At 43.7% G+C, this 18,029-nt stretch overlaps 1 protein-coding gene across 1 annotated transcript; it reads left to right on the top strand.

The window, feature by feature from the left end:
* Positions 1-30: 30 nt before the first annotated feature.
* Positions 31-4,818, top strand: EXOC8 (exocyst complex component 8). Its single transcript, XM_019757367.3, has one exon. The coding sequence runs from the start codon at positions 165-167 to the stop codon at positions 2,340-2,342; it is 2,178 nt and encodes a 725-aa protein (XP_019612926.2). The 5' UTR covers positions 31-164; the 3' UTR covers positions 2,343-4,818.
* The last annotated feature ends 13,211 nt before the right edge of the window (positions 4,819-18,029 follow it).

Here is an 18,029-nt window from a genome sequence, read left to right as displayed (position 1 = left end):
TGCGCACGCGCACAATCTGAAGCTCAGACCCGGGCGCAGGCGTACTGGTCCCTCTTCAATCCTGCTTCCTCAGCCCTGGATCTCCGCGGGGCCTGGGTGGGCCCGGACAGCGGCAGCACCGGCGGCGGCGAGGGTGACAGTGACTGCGTGAGACTCAGACGGAAATGGCGATGGCAATATCGGACAGTGGGGCGAGCCGCCTGCGGCGGCAGCTGGAATCAGCGGGCTTTGAGGCGCGGTTGTACGTGAAGCAGCTCTCGCAGCAGTCGGACGGGGACCGGGACCTGCAGGAGCACCGGCAGCGCATCCAGGCGCTGGCGGAGGAGACGGCGCAGAACCTGAAGCGCAACGTCTACCAAAACTACCGGCAGTTCATAGAGACGGCCCGCGAGATCTCCTACCTGGAGAGCGAGATGTATCAGCTCAGCCATCTGCTGACCGAGCAGAAGAGCAGCCTGGAGAGCATCCCGCTTACCCTGCTGCCGGCTGCCGCCGCCGCCGGGGCCGCCGCGGCCTCTGGAGGGGAGGAGGGAGGAGGTGGCACGGGGGGCCGAGACCACCTCCGGGGCCAGGCTGGTCTTTTCCCCGCGCCTGGGGGTGCCTCCCGCGACTGTGCGGGGCCGGGCGAGGAAGGAAAGCAGCGCACTCTCACCACCCTGCTGGAGAAGGTGGAAGGCTGCAGGCACCTGCTGGAGACGCCGGGACAGTACCTGGTGTACAACGGGGACCTGGTGGAATACGAGGCGGACCACATGGCCCAGCTGCAGCGGGTGCATGGCTTTCTCATGAACGACTGTTTGCTGGTGGCCACCTGGCTGCCGCAGCGGCGGGGGATGTATCGCTACAATGCCCTCTACCCTCTAGACGGTTTGGCCGTGGTCAATGTGAAGGACAACCCGCCCATGAAGGACATGTTCAAGCTGCTGATGTTTCCCGAGAGCCGGATTTTTCAGGCGGAAAATGCTAAAATCAAACGAGAGTGGCTGGAAGTGCTGGAGGAAACCAAGAGGGCCCTCAGTGACAAAAGACGAAGAGAACAAGAGGAGGCGGCTGCCCCTCGAGGGCCGCCCCAGGTGACCGCCAAGGCCAGTAACCCATTTGAGGATGAAGAGGAAGATGAGCCAGCCGTCCCTGAGGTAGAAGAAGAGAAGGTGGACCTCTCGATGGAATGGATCCAGGAGTTGCCGGAAGACTTGGATGTCTGCATTGCTCAGAGGGACTTTGAAGGGGCCGTGGACTTGCTAGATAAACTGAACCATTACCTCGAAGATAAGCCCAGCCCCCCTCCTGTAAAAGAACTGAGGGCCAGAGTGGATGAGCGTGTGCGACAGCTCACCGACGTGCTCGTGTTTGAACTCTCCCCTGATCGGTCCCTGCGGGGTGGTCCCAAGGCCACTCGCAGGGCGGTTTGTCAGCTCATCCGGCTGGGCCAGTGCACGAAGGCCTGTGAGCTGTTTCTGAGAAACAGGGCGGCGGCGGTGCACACGGCCATACGGCAGCTCCGCATTGAAGGCGCCACGCTGCTCTACATCCATAAGCTGTGCCATGTCTTCTTTACCAGCCTTCTTGAGACTGCGCGGGAATTTGAGACGGATTTTGCAGGCACTGACAGTGGCTGCTACTCTGCCTTTGTGGTCTGGGCGAGGTCAGCCATGGGCATGTTTGTGGATGCTTTTAGCAAGCAGGTGTTTGATAGCAAGGAGAGCCTTTCTACCGCGGCCGAGTGTGTGAAGGTGGCGAAGGAGCACTGCCAGCAACTGGGTGACATCGGACTAGACCTCACCTTCATCATCCACGCCCTTCTGGTGAAAGACATCCAGGGGGCCTTGCACAGTTACAAAGAGATCATAATCGAAGCCACGAAACATCGCAACTCCGAGGAGTTGTGGAGAAGGATGAACTTGATGACCCCGGAAGCCCTGGGCAAACTCAAAGAGGAGATGAAGAGCTGCGGGGTGGGCAACTTTGAGCAGTACACAGGGGACGGCTGCTGGGTGAACCTCAGCTACACAGTGGTCGCCTTCACCAAGCAGACCATGGGCTTCCTGGAGGAGGCGCTGAAGCTGTACTTCCCCGAGTTGCACATGGTGCTTTTGGAGAGCCTGGTAGAAATCATCTTGGTGGCCGTTCAGCATGTGGATTACAGTCTCCGGTGTGAACAGGACCCAGAGAAGAAGGGTTTTATCAGGCAGAACGCGTCCTTCTTGTACGAAACAGTCCTCCCTGTGGTGGAGAAAAGGTTCGAGGAAGGTGTGGGGAAACCCGCCAAGCAGCTCCAGGACCTGAGGAATGCTTCTAGACTCATTCGTGTGAACCCCGAGAGCACAACGTCAGTGGTCTGACGCTGGGCCTGTCCATGTGTAGGAGTATATTTCACTTCTGTGTTATTTATATTTATATTTAGTTGCGTTAGCATTTTCTCTGTAGTCTCAAACAGCTTAATAAAAGATGCCCTCACAGATAAAAATTTAAAATCAGAAGAGTGTTAAATTAAGCCCAAATAACCAAAGCATTGCAATTAATAAAATATATAATAAGCTTTCCTTTTAAATTATCTAACTAATGAATATATTGTCACAGTACAGCATTTCAGCTTATTCTTTGAGTCAAAATATACTTTCTCACAGTATATGTTATACAGCACAGAGAAATAATCTCTAGAAATACATGGAGTCTATGTTGTGAAAAGTTTCCCAGTTCATTAAAATGTTAGGTTTCGTAAAGGGTACAGTGCTGCATAAAACACCCTGCTTCGAATAATTCCCCACCTTAAAATGTGATTGAACAATTTGGGGAAAAGAAAGGAGTTGAGAAAATTGGTGTTAGGGTAAATTTTGGTCAGAAGAATTCGTTCCTGGTATTAGCTAGCGTGTGGCCTCAATACTCAGATCCTATGAAATACAAGAGGAAGGTTTCATAAAACAGCTCAGCAGACATCCCCAGGGTGATCTGAATGGCTCATTTTTTTCAGTTGCTAATCAGCTTTATAACATCCGATTTGGGAGCATTTACTTGAAAATCTTAAGGACTATGATAAATAATGTTTTCAACATATTCCTGAATCATGTGAATTTCTACCTGGAGCTTTTGTTCTTATCATTTAAAAAAGTCAAAAAAAAAAAAAAACAGGTCATGTTGAGGAACCTGGTAGGCCCCTTCCAGTGTAGGTTATTTAGGGGTTCAGACTTCATGCAAATGAAAGAAGTTTTGATTGAGATACTGATTTAGAGTTCAATGTCTAGGTGGATGGGAAATTAGAAAAAAATCATATGTAAACCCTATAATGTTCTCAAGTATGACTGCTTTGAGCAGAGATTTGTTTTTGTTTTGTTTTTTTTTGTAACAGTGGGAGACAGGTGAGACAATGTACCCAAAGTGAAGGGAGGAAAAGGCCTTTGGTGACTTCTGCCAAAATAAAATGCTCCAGGCTGCGTTTTTCTTGTTTTATTTTTTCCTTCTTTGTTTTGAAAGGTCAACATACTGCTTAATTCAGATTGTTTAGTAAAACAAAAATAACTAAAGAAATTTGAGCTTCCCAAGGTTTCTAAACTATTGCTTCTATTGTATAACGATTAGATGACATTCCCCAGACTTGGACAGAAGTGCTAACTCACATCCATTTTTCCAGTTGCTTCTAGTTGTGATTCTTGAACATAAGTGCCATTTCTGGTGCCAATTACTTCAAAAGGTCATTGCTTTCATCTGAATACAAATAGTGGTGTTAAGTCTGTAAATTATGTAAAACCTAAAATAGCTTCCAAATAGTGGCTCAGGGTTGTAAGCTCCATTACTTAGTTTTATTCATGCCAGAGGAGCCCTTTTATTTTATTTTGAGCAATGACTATTTAAAAGTTGAAAATTATCAAAGTTACAGATTTTGACTAATTTTTTTTATATAACTTTAGAATTTTCTAGATAATAACCATACTGGATAGCTTAGCTGAACAAAAAAGATATAATTTGTCTTTTTAAAGATCACTGGAAACTTGAATTTGATAAAAAGTTTGTGATTATTTTGTGCCACTTACACTTTCTAAAATTGTATGAAACACGTATTGTGTAAATAGTTGATGCTGAGTCCATAAAATGATAACTTCTGAAATCAGAACCTTCTCTTATGGCATGAAGTAAAAACTTAACATGCGTATACCCAAATGTTTAAATGGTTGTTTCTCCATAGAACTGTCTGCTTTTTAAAACTGGAAGTACAGAATTTTCTTCCATTAAAATTTGTGTGTTCCTTAATCAGAGCTGTAGCTGCAGAAATAGCTTTGGTGAACCAAGTAGTGTGGGAGATGATTAAAAACCACCTTATTAGAATGCCTTTGTGCCGGGACAGAGCAATTGACTGGCTTCCTCCCAGTGGGGTCAGAGCTCTCCTCTAATGCTTGTTTCATTAGACTCAAAGCAAGTCCTAAAAATGAACGCACTTAGAGATTGTCCAGAATGTAGCACATACTGTAATACACCCCCCAAGGGTTGGTTGCCCTTTCTTGCTGGCCTCACACTTAACATTGTCACTTGAGCTTGGAATCACAGACTTGACTGAATTCATTACTGTTGAAAAAGGACACTCTATGGAATTAAGTCTCTTTGATTAAAGCCTCATTTCACTGAAGTGCTGAAAACGCACTTATTTTTGTTTAAGGTACTACCTATAGTTAAATGACCAGCACTGTGCTTTGCAGCTTGCTTCCCTGGGGTTGGGGGTTTGGCGCTTGACATGTATAAAATCAATCTGTGTACATTTTGCCTATTCATATGCTGTGATGTGAGGGAATCTGAAAGGTCTTATCAAAATAAAGCTTAAAATTCTTACCCTGGATAAATTTATTGATACTACCATGTTACACTTATTCTCTTCTTTAACCACAATTTAATGTTCTTATGTTCTTGTTACTAAAATAGAGTGTTAAGAGCCTAGGTTGTTTTTATGAGGGTTTTTTTTTTTTTTCTATATGGTAGGAAGCTGTAAGTGTCTCCCTACTATCAAAGTTGTGAATAAATCAGATCTCAATTTTAAAACTCCCTTAAAAGGGAAATTTCAGATATACAAAATGTGAATTTACTCTGAAAAGTGGATTTTTATACCATCTCCGCATCCCTAAATGAAGAAAATACAATGTAGGCCAAATGACCTAGGAACTGGGATCATAAATGACAAAGATATGTTTTTTTAAGGAATAGGTAAATATTGAGGGAGCATATAATTGATGTTAAAATATTTATTGAATGCTATGCCTCACGTTGACTATAAAGAGTGGGGAGGACGAAATTAATTTAAGCATGCTTTCTCTTGAGATGCTTTAAAATTGGACATAATAGAGATTAAAAATTGGAAAAATAACAGGTCAACAAAAGGGATATGCTCACCAAATACCATTCCTAATCAAGAGAAATCTTATTGAAATAGGTTTAAAATTCATAAATGGTTTAACTTGTGAAAGTATAGACTAGACACTACTAATAAATGAAAATAAATTTGAAAAAAATACAAATTGGAAAAAATAAATTGGAGAATAAATGCTAATTAAATGAAGTTAAATAATTGAATGCATACTGTTGCAAAAAAACTGTTATAGCTTAAGTACTGTGGGAACAGTGAGAAGGGAGAGAGCAGTGTTATTATGAGTTTGGAAAATCTTCACGGAAGTATTGGTATTTGAGCTGGTCTTTGAAGGACCGACAAGATTTAGATGCGCCAAGTAAAAGGAAGGGCACGCAAAGACGCAGGCGGAGTGCCTCGTGAGGCCTATGCGGAGACCTGTGCGGATCTATTGCAGACTGGGGGGGACAGTTTGTGAAGTCATGTCACTGTCGCAGAGCCATTGCAATGTTTAAATGTTAGCAGCAAGAAAAGTAATTTAAGTAATCCATAACGATTACCAAACTGTAATCCATAACGATTACCAAGCTTCAATCCATACGGAAGGGTATGGAGTAAAAAGTCCTTCGTTCCACCCAAGTCCCCAGTGGTAACCACTGGTAAATTTCCTGCACATTCTTTCCCCGGGAACTGGGTGGTGCTGTCCACACGGTTACAGCACCGGCTTTTATCCACTGACTTTTAAGACTCTTCTTACATCAGTATCTGTGGCTGTACCTCACTGGGGTTTTTTCTGTCAATGAATAATATTCAATTATTGTACATACATCTTTACTTATATGTGTGACTATATCTATAGGACACATTTCTAGAAATTGCTCTGCCAAACTACATTTTAAATTTAGGTGAACATTGTCAAATTGCTGGTCGGGCAGGTTGTACCATCTCACCTTCTCCCCAACAGTGTAGAAGGACACCTGTTACATGTTCACCCACATTTATTCATTCTTTTAATAATACAATTATTCTTAGTAGTAGTAAGATTTATTCATTTTTACTAACCTGAAAAAATAGTATCTAGTTTTGTGTGTAATTTTTATGAGTGAAGTCGAGCAACTTTTATTTCTGAAGCTACTGTTTATGTCCCTCTCCATTCTTGTTAGAGTATCTTTGTATCATGATTTTCTAGAAGTTCATTGTAGATTTAGGAAATTAATTCTTCATGTGTACTGAGTGTTGTAGATTTTCCCCAGTTTGTCAGTATGTACTATTTTTGTAGTACAGTAAATTTTAGTCTGATATGAAGCCAGATTTACCTTGGTTTTTTCTTTGGGATTTCTGAGTTTTTCATAAGGCTTAGAAAGGTCTCACCCACTCTCAGATTCTAAAACATTCATGTTTTTCTTGGTAATGTATTATATTTTGATATTTGAATTCTTGCTCCCACTGTAATTCATTTTAGAGTAAAAACTGATGTAAGAATCCCATTTCCCCACAAATAATGATCAAGTTGTTGCAACAATTTTGAATCATTCTTTTTCCCCCACTGACTTGAAATGACATTTTAGTATGTTACATTTATATAGATGTGTAGCTGGGTACATTTTTAGGCTCTATATTCCATTTCACTGATATTTCTATTTCTGTGCCATTATCAAGCTGTTTTAATTAACTGTAGATTTGTAATTTAATAACTGGTTTCAGTCTTATGCCATTTTAGGTTTTCCTAACTATCCTCACATGTAATAAATATTCAAGTTGCATTTTGAGTAATTTTATGATATTCTCTACCATCTCCCAAAAGAGTTGGCATTCTGATTGAATTTGTATTGAGTCTGTAGATTAATTTTGGGAGAACTGACATCTTTATAATTTTGATCTTCCTATTAATTTATGCAACTGTTCTTTTGTATCTCAGTAGCATTTTTAATTTTTCTTCAGGTAGATCCAATACATTTCTTGGTGAGTTGATTTCTAGGTATTTCATCAGTTACTGCTGTTGTGAATGAAATCTTTACCTCCATTGTTTTCTGATTGTTTTCAGGGAATGTCCTGATTTTTAATTACAGATGCTATAACCAGTGCCTTATTTATTTTATGGATTTTAATAGTTTTCTGGTTGATTCTTTGGAGTTTTCAAATATGTAATCACATTACCAGCAAATATTCTGCCTCTTGGCAGTTTTTATACATTTTATGTAGTTCTCTTAATTATATTAAGTTGAGCCTCTTTGCTTGATATTAATATCAAGGAATTAAAAATTATGCAAAATGTGTATCTAGTAGGAATGTTTTTCCTATTTTTTCTTTGAAACCTGATGTTGGCTTTTGGTCATTACATTAAGGAAGCAATTATCTAGTCCAGCTAACTAAAAGTTGTGGTTTTTATTTTTTTAGGTCAGGAATGCATGTTGAATTATCAGATGAATCTCAGCATCTATTGACCTAACAGGACTTTTCTTCTTTGTCATGTTAATTTGGTAAGTTTTTAAAATAGAGTTCCTAACACTGAACCGTACTTACACTCTATGAATCAATTCTATTTGGTTGTGATATACGATTCTTTTTACTATAATGCCTGATTCTAGTGAAAATGTCATTCGAGTTTTTGCACTGGTACCCATTAGCGATTCGGGCCTATGGTTGTGTGTGTGCTGTTCTTGTCGTGCTTCTGTCTTTCATAAGGTGAGTGATAATGATAATGATGGGGGTGAAATGAGAAGGCCCGTCCCCATTTCTTTTAATTGCTGGACAATGAGAATGAAAAAAATCATACAGTGTGACACTGGTGTCTTCAAATCATAATTAGCTACTTTAAATACACTGATAGGATGGTTAGTGCTCCAAAAAGAGATAAGGAGGCCTTCCGTTGACTCACATCCACATTTCAAACTTAATCAGAGTTGTGTCGGACATGTAAGCTGTGTGTATGATAAACATGTCCTGTGTGTCTTGAGAAAACACGTGTATGCTTTATTAACACACAGAGTGTCCACATTTCATTTTTTCCCATCAGTTTCCCCAGAGCAGTGTTGGCATAACAGACAATTATAAAGCTCATGAAGTGAACGCTACTGAATGTGTTCCTTTAATAACCAGTGGCAGCTCCCATGTGAGAGGTGTCTGCTTTGCACCAGGCCCTTTACACACATTATCTCATTTGATTCTCACAGTAGCCCTGGGAATTAGGTAAGGAGAGAGACTTGGTGCCTGCCACTTGGCCACGGTGTCTTCCCACTAAGTGGCAGAGCTGGTCTTCAAGAGCAGGTCTTCTCACCTCCAGAACCCACGCTCTTTTCACTCCGTCTTTAACCATACCATGACTTATACATAGAATTGGTTAAAATTGGTGTTTCTAAGTGAATTTTCTGAAGCCAAAATTTTCTTGATATGCATCTCAATCAAGAATCAGAATTTGTCATGGAAAAAATTCAAGTATGACAAGCAGCGTGTGAACCTACCCTTGGGGACCATTGATCAATGATTACTATGTTCTGAGCAGTGTAGTAACCTTCGTCAGGTTATTTTATTTAATCTTCACATCAGTCTGTGAAGGAATTGAGGTTTTGTGAAATTAAATAATTTGCAAGTAATCCGTCCTACAAAGGGTTTCTAAGTAAGTGGCCCAGGTGGGACCTGAACCCAGACGGCCCTGCTCTAGGGCTGGTATCCTAAGCCATTGAGCTATATTACTGGGCTGTGTCTTACAAGTACAGATTGGCTTTATTGAAAAGGCTTATCCATCCACAATTTAGGTACTCTGTTAAAATTAAAGGTACTGTGTCAGAGAATGTTATTATTTATAACTTGCTTTTGAAAAACATAAAGTAGCAGATTTGAGTTAATGAGATAGTTCAAACCAGATTGTCTCCATTCATATCAATTTGTACATCATTGAATTCTGAGTAGTCACCGGGAGTAAACAGTCTGAAACGTGCAGAAACTTCACTGGGCATTAAGACAGGTATAACTTAGCTCCTGGACTAGGTGGGGTGCTCCTAGCTGGGGACGGGGCTGGGGGGTGTCATTTAAATAGGAAAGTGGCAGGAGAAAAGCTTGTTTTTCTCATGTCATACTTAACTATTTTTGCCTAATAAGCTGACTTATTTTCAGATTTATTATTGACCTAGCTAAACACATTAAACAAAGTTATATAAGCCAAGTTGATAAGTCCCTTTAAAACACTGATATTGATAATACTCTGAAATATGTGTGTGTGTAGTCTCGCACATTGCTGGTGGGAATTACCGTAAACTGGTTCACTGGCAATTTGTAAAAAAACCAAAAATATAATTTGTACAAACGGAGCAACATCAGAACCAGATGTGGCGGGGTGTTGGAATGACCAAACTGGGAATTAAAACAACAGTGATTAAGGTGCTAAGGACCCTGATTGACAAAGTAGACAGCACGCGAGAACAGATGGGCAATCTCAGCAAGCTGGAAATGCTAAGAAAGTACCAAAAAGAAATGCTAGAGATAAAAAAAAGAAGTAATAGAAATAAAGAATGCTTTTATGGGCTTACTAGTAGACTGGACCCGACTGAGGAAAGAATCTCTGAGCTGAAGGCTATATCAATAGAATCCTTGAAAAGAGAAAAGCAAAGAGAACAAAGAAACATATTCTGTCCTGAAAAAACCAGAATATGCAAGGAATGAGGAACAACTACAAAAAAAAAGTGTCACATACCCGTAAGGAAATATCAGAAAGAGAAGAAAGAAAAGAACAGAAGAAATATTTGAACAAGTTTTTATTGCAGCATTTGTTTTTATAATAGCAAAAGATTGGTAACTGCCCAAAGACTGGTAACTACCCATCAGTGGGGGACTAGTTTAATAAACTTCAGTGCACACACACAATGGAGTCCTATGCAGCTTAAAAGTGGTGTGGAAAGATGTCTAAAATACATTGTTAAGATAAAGCAAGGTGCATAATAGTGCCACTTTTGGAGCAAATATGATTGATTGTGTTATATTTGCTTCTGTTTGCATAGGAAGTCTGAAGGGGTGAGGGCTGGCAAAACTGAGTGGATGGGGCCAGGGATGGAAACACACCACAGATTTTTACATTTTTCTTTAATATTTGAACATGTCACCTTCCAAAATATTAAATAAGAAAAAACAATTTTAAGTGGGTGATCTTAAAAATAAGATCCACTCTTTCCATTCTGTACTATGTCTTTCCAGCACTTTTTTTCTATACATATGTGTAAAGTCTAAGGATACTTATTTTTAAGACTTTATTTTGAAAATTTTTGACACATTCAGAGCAACAAAATACTATAATAAATGCCTGTATACTCACTATCAAGCTTCAACAATTGTCAACGTTCTGTCATTATTGTTTCAACTATACCCAAGTCCCCACCCCACCCCTATGGGGTTATTTTTATTTTTATTTTTTTTACAGTTTTTCTGGGGACAAACTTTACACGCATTGAAATGCAGACACCTTAGCTCTAACTTTCTGAAAAACTGGATCTGCTCATGTTAACAACCCGCCAGCAAATATATAGGACATTTGCATGTCTTCACGTGGTGATGGTGTCACCTCGCTTCCCATTCGTTCCCTTACCCCAGCTTCTTTTTTTTGAAAGAAAGTCATGTTTTCATACATAATCGAGAGTTGTAACAGTCAGACATAGCCCCTGCTGCCTGGAGCTTGCAGGCCTCAGTTATTCGTTTTGAGCTGCATCAAAGGGGGTGCTTGGCTAGCTGGGAAGGCTGACAGGGAAGCCGGGCTGTGGGGTGGGGTGGGGCTGATGGCGTGGGGGTTGGTGAGTCCAGTCCTCCAAGAGCTGAGATGTCGAAGGCTGGGCTGTCCAGTATGGTGGCCACTCAGCCACTCCAGCTGTTTCAATGTAAACTAATGATTAATTAAAATATTCAGGTTCCCAGTTCTACTAGCCACAATTCAAGTGCAAATCGCCACAGATGGCTAGTGGGTACCATACTGGACCATGCAGATGTAGAACATTCATCACAGAAAGTTCTCTTGGCTGGAATGTTGATTGAGGGGCTGGAAAGAGAGATGCAAAGAGGTGAAGTTTGCAAGACACAGAACTGAAAAAAAAATGGTGGAAGTTGTATCTTTGCTGCAAATATACACCCCTGCCATTGTCGTTTTCTTCTTTTAAAGAGTCATTTCCCTCTTCATGCTTTATTTTCTTTTTATCTACTGTTTTATTCACTTTTTATTGTTCCAGTCTTCTGTGCCCTCACTCCTTTCTTTTTCTCTGAAATGAAATACTATTTATTGACTCTCAAGAAAATTTGGTTCCAGTTATAGTGGACTAGGTATTTCTGAGCAATCCTTTCCTGAGAACAATTAGAACTACTTTCCAAAAAATATATATGCAAAGAACATAATTGAAGGCTGTAGTATAATTAGAATATACATCTGGTGTTTTTCCCTGGTTCTTGGCACAGAACTTCAAAACCCTTGGTATTTCCTGAGTGACAGGAGTTCTTTGTTATGCTAAGAAGAAGTCCTGGTGAAGCCTCTAGAGAGCTTCAGAATGGGGACTGGTGACCAGAAAAACCAATCACAAGGTCAGAAGACTGGAACTTTCAGCCTCTACCCCCACCCCCAACCTCTGGGGAGGTGGGGGCAGCGGGAGATTGAGTTCAGTCATGTAGCAAATGATTTAATCAGGTGTGCCTTTGTGATGGAACCTCGCTAACACTGCATAGCAAGGCTCTGGAGCTTCCTGGTTGGTGAACATATGGATATACTGGGAGAAAGCGCATCCAGACCCCACAACGAGAGGGTCTTATGTCCCTCCATCCCCCTCCAGACCTTGTCCTTTGTATCTCTCCTACATTTGGCTGTTCCTAAGTTGTATCCTTTATAATAAAACTGTAATCATAAACATAGTACTTTCCTGAGTTCTATGAGTCATTGTAGCCAATTATCAAACCTAGGCCAGGGGGGTGTCATGGGAAGCCCCACACTTATAGCCAGATGGGCAGAAGAGCGAGTGGCTCGGGGGCACCCAGGATTTGCAGCTAGTGTCCGAAATCAGGGCAGTCCTTTGGGGTCAACACTGACTCCAGATAGTATCAGAATTACACTGAATGTGGGACGCTCAGTTGGTGTCAGAGAACTGGTGTGGGAACACAAAGGCATCGCACAGCTAACAAGGGAGTGAAAAATGATGGGCTGAAAGTCCAGGAGGAGGAAACCCAATGAGATGAGCCCAGCATCTGAAAGTATTTTTCCCCTAGGGAAAAATCTGCCACTTCACAAGTGGCCAAGAAGTTAAATAACAGGCTGTCAACAGATACATAAAGCTAGGGAGACAAAAATTGGACTTTAGGGTATACCAAGAAAGGGTGACCCTGGTAAAATCCCATCTAAGCTTTGGATTGGAACCCTAAAAGTCTATACCCTATGAATAAAGATGAACCAGAAATAAACAGGTCATCAAACCCTAATTGGATTAAGGGGATCTGAGATTGCTAGTGCCTCTAGTGGTCTTCCCGAAGCAAATACAAAATCTTTTATCCAGGATGATAAAATTCCCCTAGGCCTCAAATAGTCTCTGTAATTTTTTATTAGGTTGGTGCAAAAGTAACTACAGTTTTTGCAATTGTTTTTAACCTTTTAAACCGCAGTTACTTTTGCACCAACCTAATATGTACAATGTTTAGCACTCAAAAACAATGAGATCTATGAGGAAGAGGGCCCATTTGATTAAAACCCAAGAGAAACAACAGACAGTAGAAACAAACTAACAGAAAACCCAGATAGGAGGGTTGTCAGGCACAGATTTTAATATGTTCACAGGAATAAGTGAAAAAATTGAGAGTTTCTCAGAGAAATTGAAACTAAAAACAAACAAACAAAATAATGAAATGGAGAGACTACAGTTGTAAAATTTAGCAATTGAAATTGAGAACTCAGTAGATTGGTTTAAGAGTAAATCAGACCCAGCTGAAGAAAGCATTAGTGACTTGGAAGATATGTTAGAAGAAAATATCCAGACTGCAACACAGAGAAACTTTGAAAAGGGGGCATAAAAGACATATGGACTACATTAAAAAGCTACCATATACAGGTAATCAGAACCTCAGAAGGAAAGAACATATTTTCCTACTTTCATCTTTTTCGCCCTAATTTTTGAGAAATTTCTTTATCTTCCAACTTCTATTAAGTTTTTCATTTCATTTCTGCTTTTATGTTAATTTCCAAGAGCCTCTTTGTGTCTGACTGTCCCTTTTTACACAGCATCTTTGATCTCACTGAGGATGGTAAGAATGCAGATGCTCATTGACTTATGATGGGGTTATGTCCTGATAAATCCATCATAAGTTGTAAATATCATTTCAAAAATGCCTTGAACACACTTAACCTACCAATCATCCTAGCTTAGCCTCGCCCACCGTAAACGTGCTCAGAACACTTACATTGGCCTACCATTGGGCAAAATCATCTAACACAAAGACTATTTTATAATAAAGTGTCAAATATCTTATAATTTGACACAATGGTGGGGATTGCTTTCCCACCATTGTAAAGTTGAAAAACCAAAAGTGGAACCATCATAAGTTGGGGACCATCATTCTCTTGTTTTATTGTTGCTGTCATGTTGAAGTTTTCTTCTCTCCAAGCTTTGTTCCTCCTAGTTGCACTTTTCTGCTTTTTAAAAATCTTTTATGACAGAGGTAAGACTTAGTTGCCTGCTCATATTTACAAGTTGAATCGAAAGCTGACAAGAAACTCCGAGCACATGGATGGGTTTTTGCCAACTCTGGGCGTTAGTGTGACATGATCTGGGAACCCTGACATTAGTACTTCTATTTGCACCCTGTTTGGCTGGTCGGATTGCATGTGGACTTTTCCAGTCTCTTGCCTTGCTTGGGCAATAAGGTGTGGCCCACAGAGGTGGGGGATCTGAGGAAAGACGGCTGAGATGAAAACCTCAGCCTTGTTCTCAGTACTGTGTCCTCAACGGTGCCTGGCGTCCCCCAGCCCAGAGACGTTCTGTTTTACCCTCATCAGAGAAAAGCGTCTCCAGTTGTCACTGAGATGCGGCACAGGTAGTCACAGGAGGAGAAGGGATCTAACTGCTTCATAAGCAGCTTTTATCCTAATCACCTGAGAGGACTTAAGAGTTGAATGGGGAGAGGGGACAGAAATGTAAATAAATGATTGTAAGGACATGTCATAGATATTTAAAATGATGTCGAAGCCCAGAAAAAGCTAACTGACAGCTTCAGAGTAGGGAGGAAGGTTCCAGAGGAAAACAATAAAAATAAACAGAGTTTGGAAGGGTGAAAACAGAGTTTGCAAAGAGGAGGAGAGAAGGGCCTTCACTGCAAAGCACGGAGCCCATGCCAACAGTGCAGAGTTGGGCAGGGGGGACCCTGCTGGGGGCCATTGAGGGGCAGTGCATAGGAGCCGTGGCTTCCCAGCAGCCATCTGGTCTGTCACCTGTACCCTCTGATGGTTCCTTCTGATTCTGCCCACATCTCATGACCAAGTAGTCAGCTTCCCTCTGATCCTGTGTCCTGGCCTGCTGGCCCAGTGTGACTTGTTACTAGGAACGTGCCCCTCAGGCTCACTGTGGGGTCTGTGTTCACCCAGCTCCTGTTGACTTCCTGGGTCCTCCACACCTCCTGCTCCCTCTACCTCCCCAGCAAAGCAGGCCTACCAGGTGAAATTCAAGGCACAGTTAAATTTGAATTTCAGATAAATGATGAATAATTTTTGGTATCTGTATGCCCCAAATGTTGCGATACTTGGGACAAATATAAGCATCCCAAATACTTATGCTAAAAAAGACCTAAAAATCATGCCATCCCAGGCTAGCTGCATGCGGGATGTGGGCGTTTCTCTGCTCCTGCTGGAGGTCTGGGCTTGCTCTGCGGGAGACACGCTGGCTAGGCACAGCCTGGAATCCAGTTTTCCCAGAGTGAAACCATGTGCACCCCCATCTATCTGACTCTCCCGTCTCTTTCTCAGTTAGCTCCAGGCTTAAGGAAGCTGCGGGTTCATGATCACCATAAACGCGCCCTTAACCTCTGTCCTTGGGGATGCTGCCTCCAGGACATACTCAGGGGTCGGATTAAAGTATCAAGGGGATGAAGGCTCTTGCTGGTCGCCAGTCATGGGTCCAAGTGTGTTACTGCTGGATGTCCTTTTGAACCACCAGTCCCAGTGGCTCCTTCAGACTCGGCAACCCTGTGGCATCTGTGTTACGTTTGCAACTCGGGGACCTTTTCTGAGATCCCCCTCTCCAGGGTCTTTCTGTCTCCTGAGTGTGGCCTGGGAGAGAGCTTGCAGGACAAAAAAACGCTCTCTTCTCCTCAAGCCCTGTGGAACTTCTTGGGGGGGAGGGGGCGGGGCTTCCTCCTGCTCCTCTCGTGACATTCTGCTTCTTCCTCCAAGTCCTGTTTTCTGCCTTACGTTTCAATCGTTGAAAACAAAAGCCAAAGAGGGAAACATTTTACTGGCAATTTTTTGCCTTCCACCCTCCTGCTAACTTCCTCCAAGACAGGGAAAATGAAGCTCAATTATTTGTTTGAACTGTGAAGAAGCTAAAGAAAATAAAAGGAGAGGATAACAAACACATCAATATTATTTGTCAATATGTACTACATGTATATACCGGGTCTTGCCAGGATGGTGATTTTAAATAAAAACACAGAGGGAAAGACAGAGAGAGGAAGGAGACGGTGGGTCCAGTGACAATAATAAAATAGTAGTTTCAGCTTGAAGCCCTGGCAGCCTCAGCATAGAATCCTCAGTGCCCCTTCCAGGGCTCTTCAGCCCCTAGTGGGTCCCAGGGCAGCTCCAGTGACCTTCCCGCCCCCGTGGTCCCGCGGTTTTGCTGCCCCTAGTTCTGCCGTGTGCAGCTCTGGGCCATAACCTGAGCTCGTGCAACTCCAGCCATTAGCCCCCTGGTCTGAGATTTTTGTTTTTGTTTTGTTTTTTTAAGGAAACAAGAATTGGACTTTATAGTCTCGTTAGTCTCTGATTCTTTCCCCAAAATCGTTTGTGAAACGGAAAACAGTTTCCTTCCTCCTGTCACTAACTGTGCAGCCCACTTTCCTTGTTGACAAAGGGAGGATAATCCTCACAGTCTCCAACTCACAGTCGGTTGAGGGTGAAAGGAGCTAATATTTGTAAAGCACTTAGTTAAGTTCCTGGCGCAGTCAGTGCCCCCTGAGTGTTAGTCAAATAGAAGGAGAGATTTTCCTCTGCAAGGGACCTCCACAGCCCGCAGACCCACGCGGGAGGCCCTAGGTCCCAGCCACGCCCCCTCCCTCAGACCCACGGGGAGGCCCTGGGCCCCAGCCACGCCCCCTCCCTCAGACCCACGGGGAGGCCCTGGGCCCCAGCCACGCCCCCTCCCTCAGACCCACGGGGAGGCCCTGGGCCCCAGCCACGCCCCCTCCCGCAGACCCACGGGGAGGCCCTGGGCCCCAGCCACGCCCCCTCCCTCAGACCCACGGGGAGGCCCTGGGCCCCAGCCACGCCCCCTCTCTCAGACCCACGGGGAGGCCCTGGGCCCCAGCCACGCCCCCTCTCTCAGTCCCACGGGGAGGCCCTGGGCCCCAGCCAGCCCCCACGTTAAGCCCTGGGCTCAGAGGCTGCGGCCTCCCAGCCAGTCCACTAGGTTAACCTAAGCCTCAGTTCTGTGCCAAACATCACCTTCCATTTTGATTCATGAATTTTACATATCAAGAGGGTGATTTCCTTCTTTGAAGTTAAGGACAGTGTGAGTCAGCAGAGGCTGCATTAGTTTCCTAAAAAAAACGGGAAATATGTTTTAACTGCCTGCGGGCCACGCTAACTGCGGGGGGTAGGGCCCTGCACGTCACAAGGTGGGGGGGTGGGGGGAGCGCCCCTCACATCCAGCCCTGCCGTCCTTGCACGTGCCCAGGGATGTGAGGACAGGCAGGTGCCACTATTTGCTTGTGACGTTTCTGCCCTTCATTGAATGCTTCCTGTGGGTTAAGGCACTTCAACCTCTCCACACCTAAGGAAACAGGCACTCGGTGTCCTCACTTAACAGTTGAGGAAACGGAGGCTGTGGGCCTGTCCGAGGCCACACAGCTCCTGAGGGGCAGGCTCGGGCCTGGCTTTCTGAACCAGAGCCCACTCTCTGCTGCTCCCACAGTTCCGAGCCTTTGACACACAAGGGCAGAGAGCGGGGCGTGACACGGGCGGGAGGGGCGAGGACGCAGCCCCAGGGCACAGCTCTTCTCCCTCTAGCTTTGGGACACCAGGGGGCATGGAGAGGAGTCTGCCGTGGCCCTGCTCGGGCCCTCCCGAGGTGGTTCTTTCCCCACCCCTCTCCCCAGTCCTGGAGGGAGAAAGGCCAAGCACTCACGGTCACTTCCCAGCTGCTGCCTCACCTGCAGGCCTCACCTGGAGGCCCAGGAAACTGGAGGGGACATGGGCCCTTTTCTTTCCAGGGAGTAACTGTTTCCCTCCATTTTCCTCAGCAGCGGTGCCTTCTGCCCCTAGCCTTGGGTCATCAAGGCTTCTGCACACACCTCTCGCAAGGGGCAGCTCCCCGATAAAATGCCTGTTTGACTTCTGGTTCCTTGACTTGCTAGCTGGGTGAATTGGGGAAAATTTAACTGAGTCTCTCAGTCAGCCGGGCAACGGAGTGATGGTTCCCAGGGTTCTCTGGCGGATGAAATAATCCATGTAAAGGATTTAGACGGAATCTGGCACACAGTAGGTGCT

This window comes from Rhinolophus sinicus, chromosome 6 (genome assembly GCF_057876585.1).
Source record: "Rhinolophus sinicus isolate RSI-liver-muscle chromosome 6, RSI-T2T, whole genome shotgun sequence".
Classification (NCBI taxonomy): domain Eukaryota; kingdom Metazoa; phylum Chordata; class Mammalia; order Chiroptera; family Rhinolophidae; genus Rhinolophus; species Rhinolophus sinicus.
Note: the sequence above shows the minus strand (reverse complement) of the source record. Positions and strands in the feature narration are given on the sequence as shown.

What these genes read in the sequence shown, in the direction of transcription:
- EXOC8 (XM_019757367.3), top strand. Translation starts at nt 165, where the DNA reads ATGGCGATGGCAATATCGGACAGTGGGGCGAGCCGCCTGCGGCGGCAG.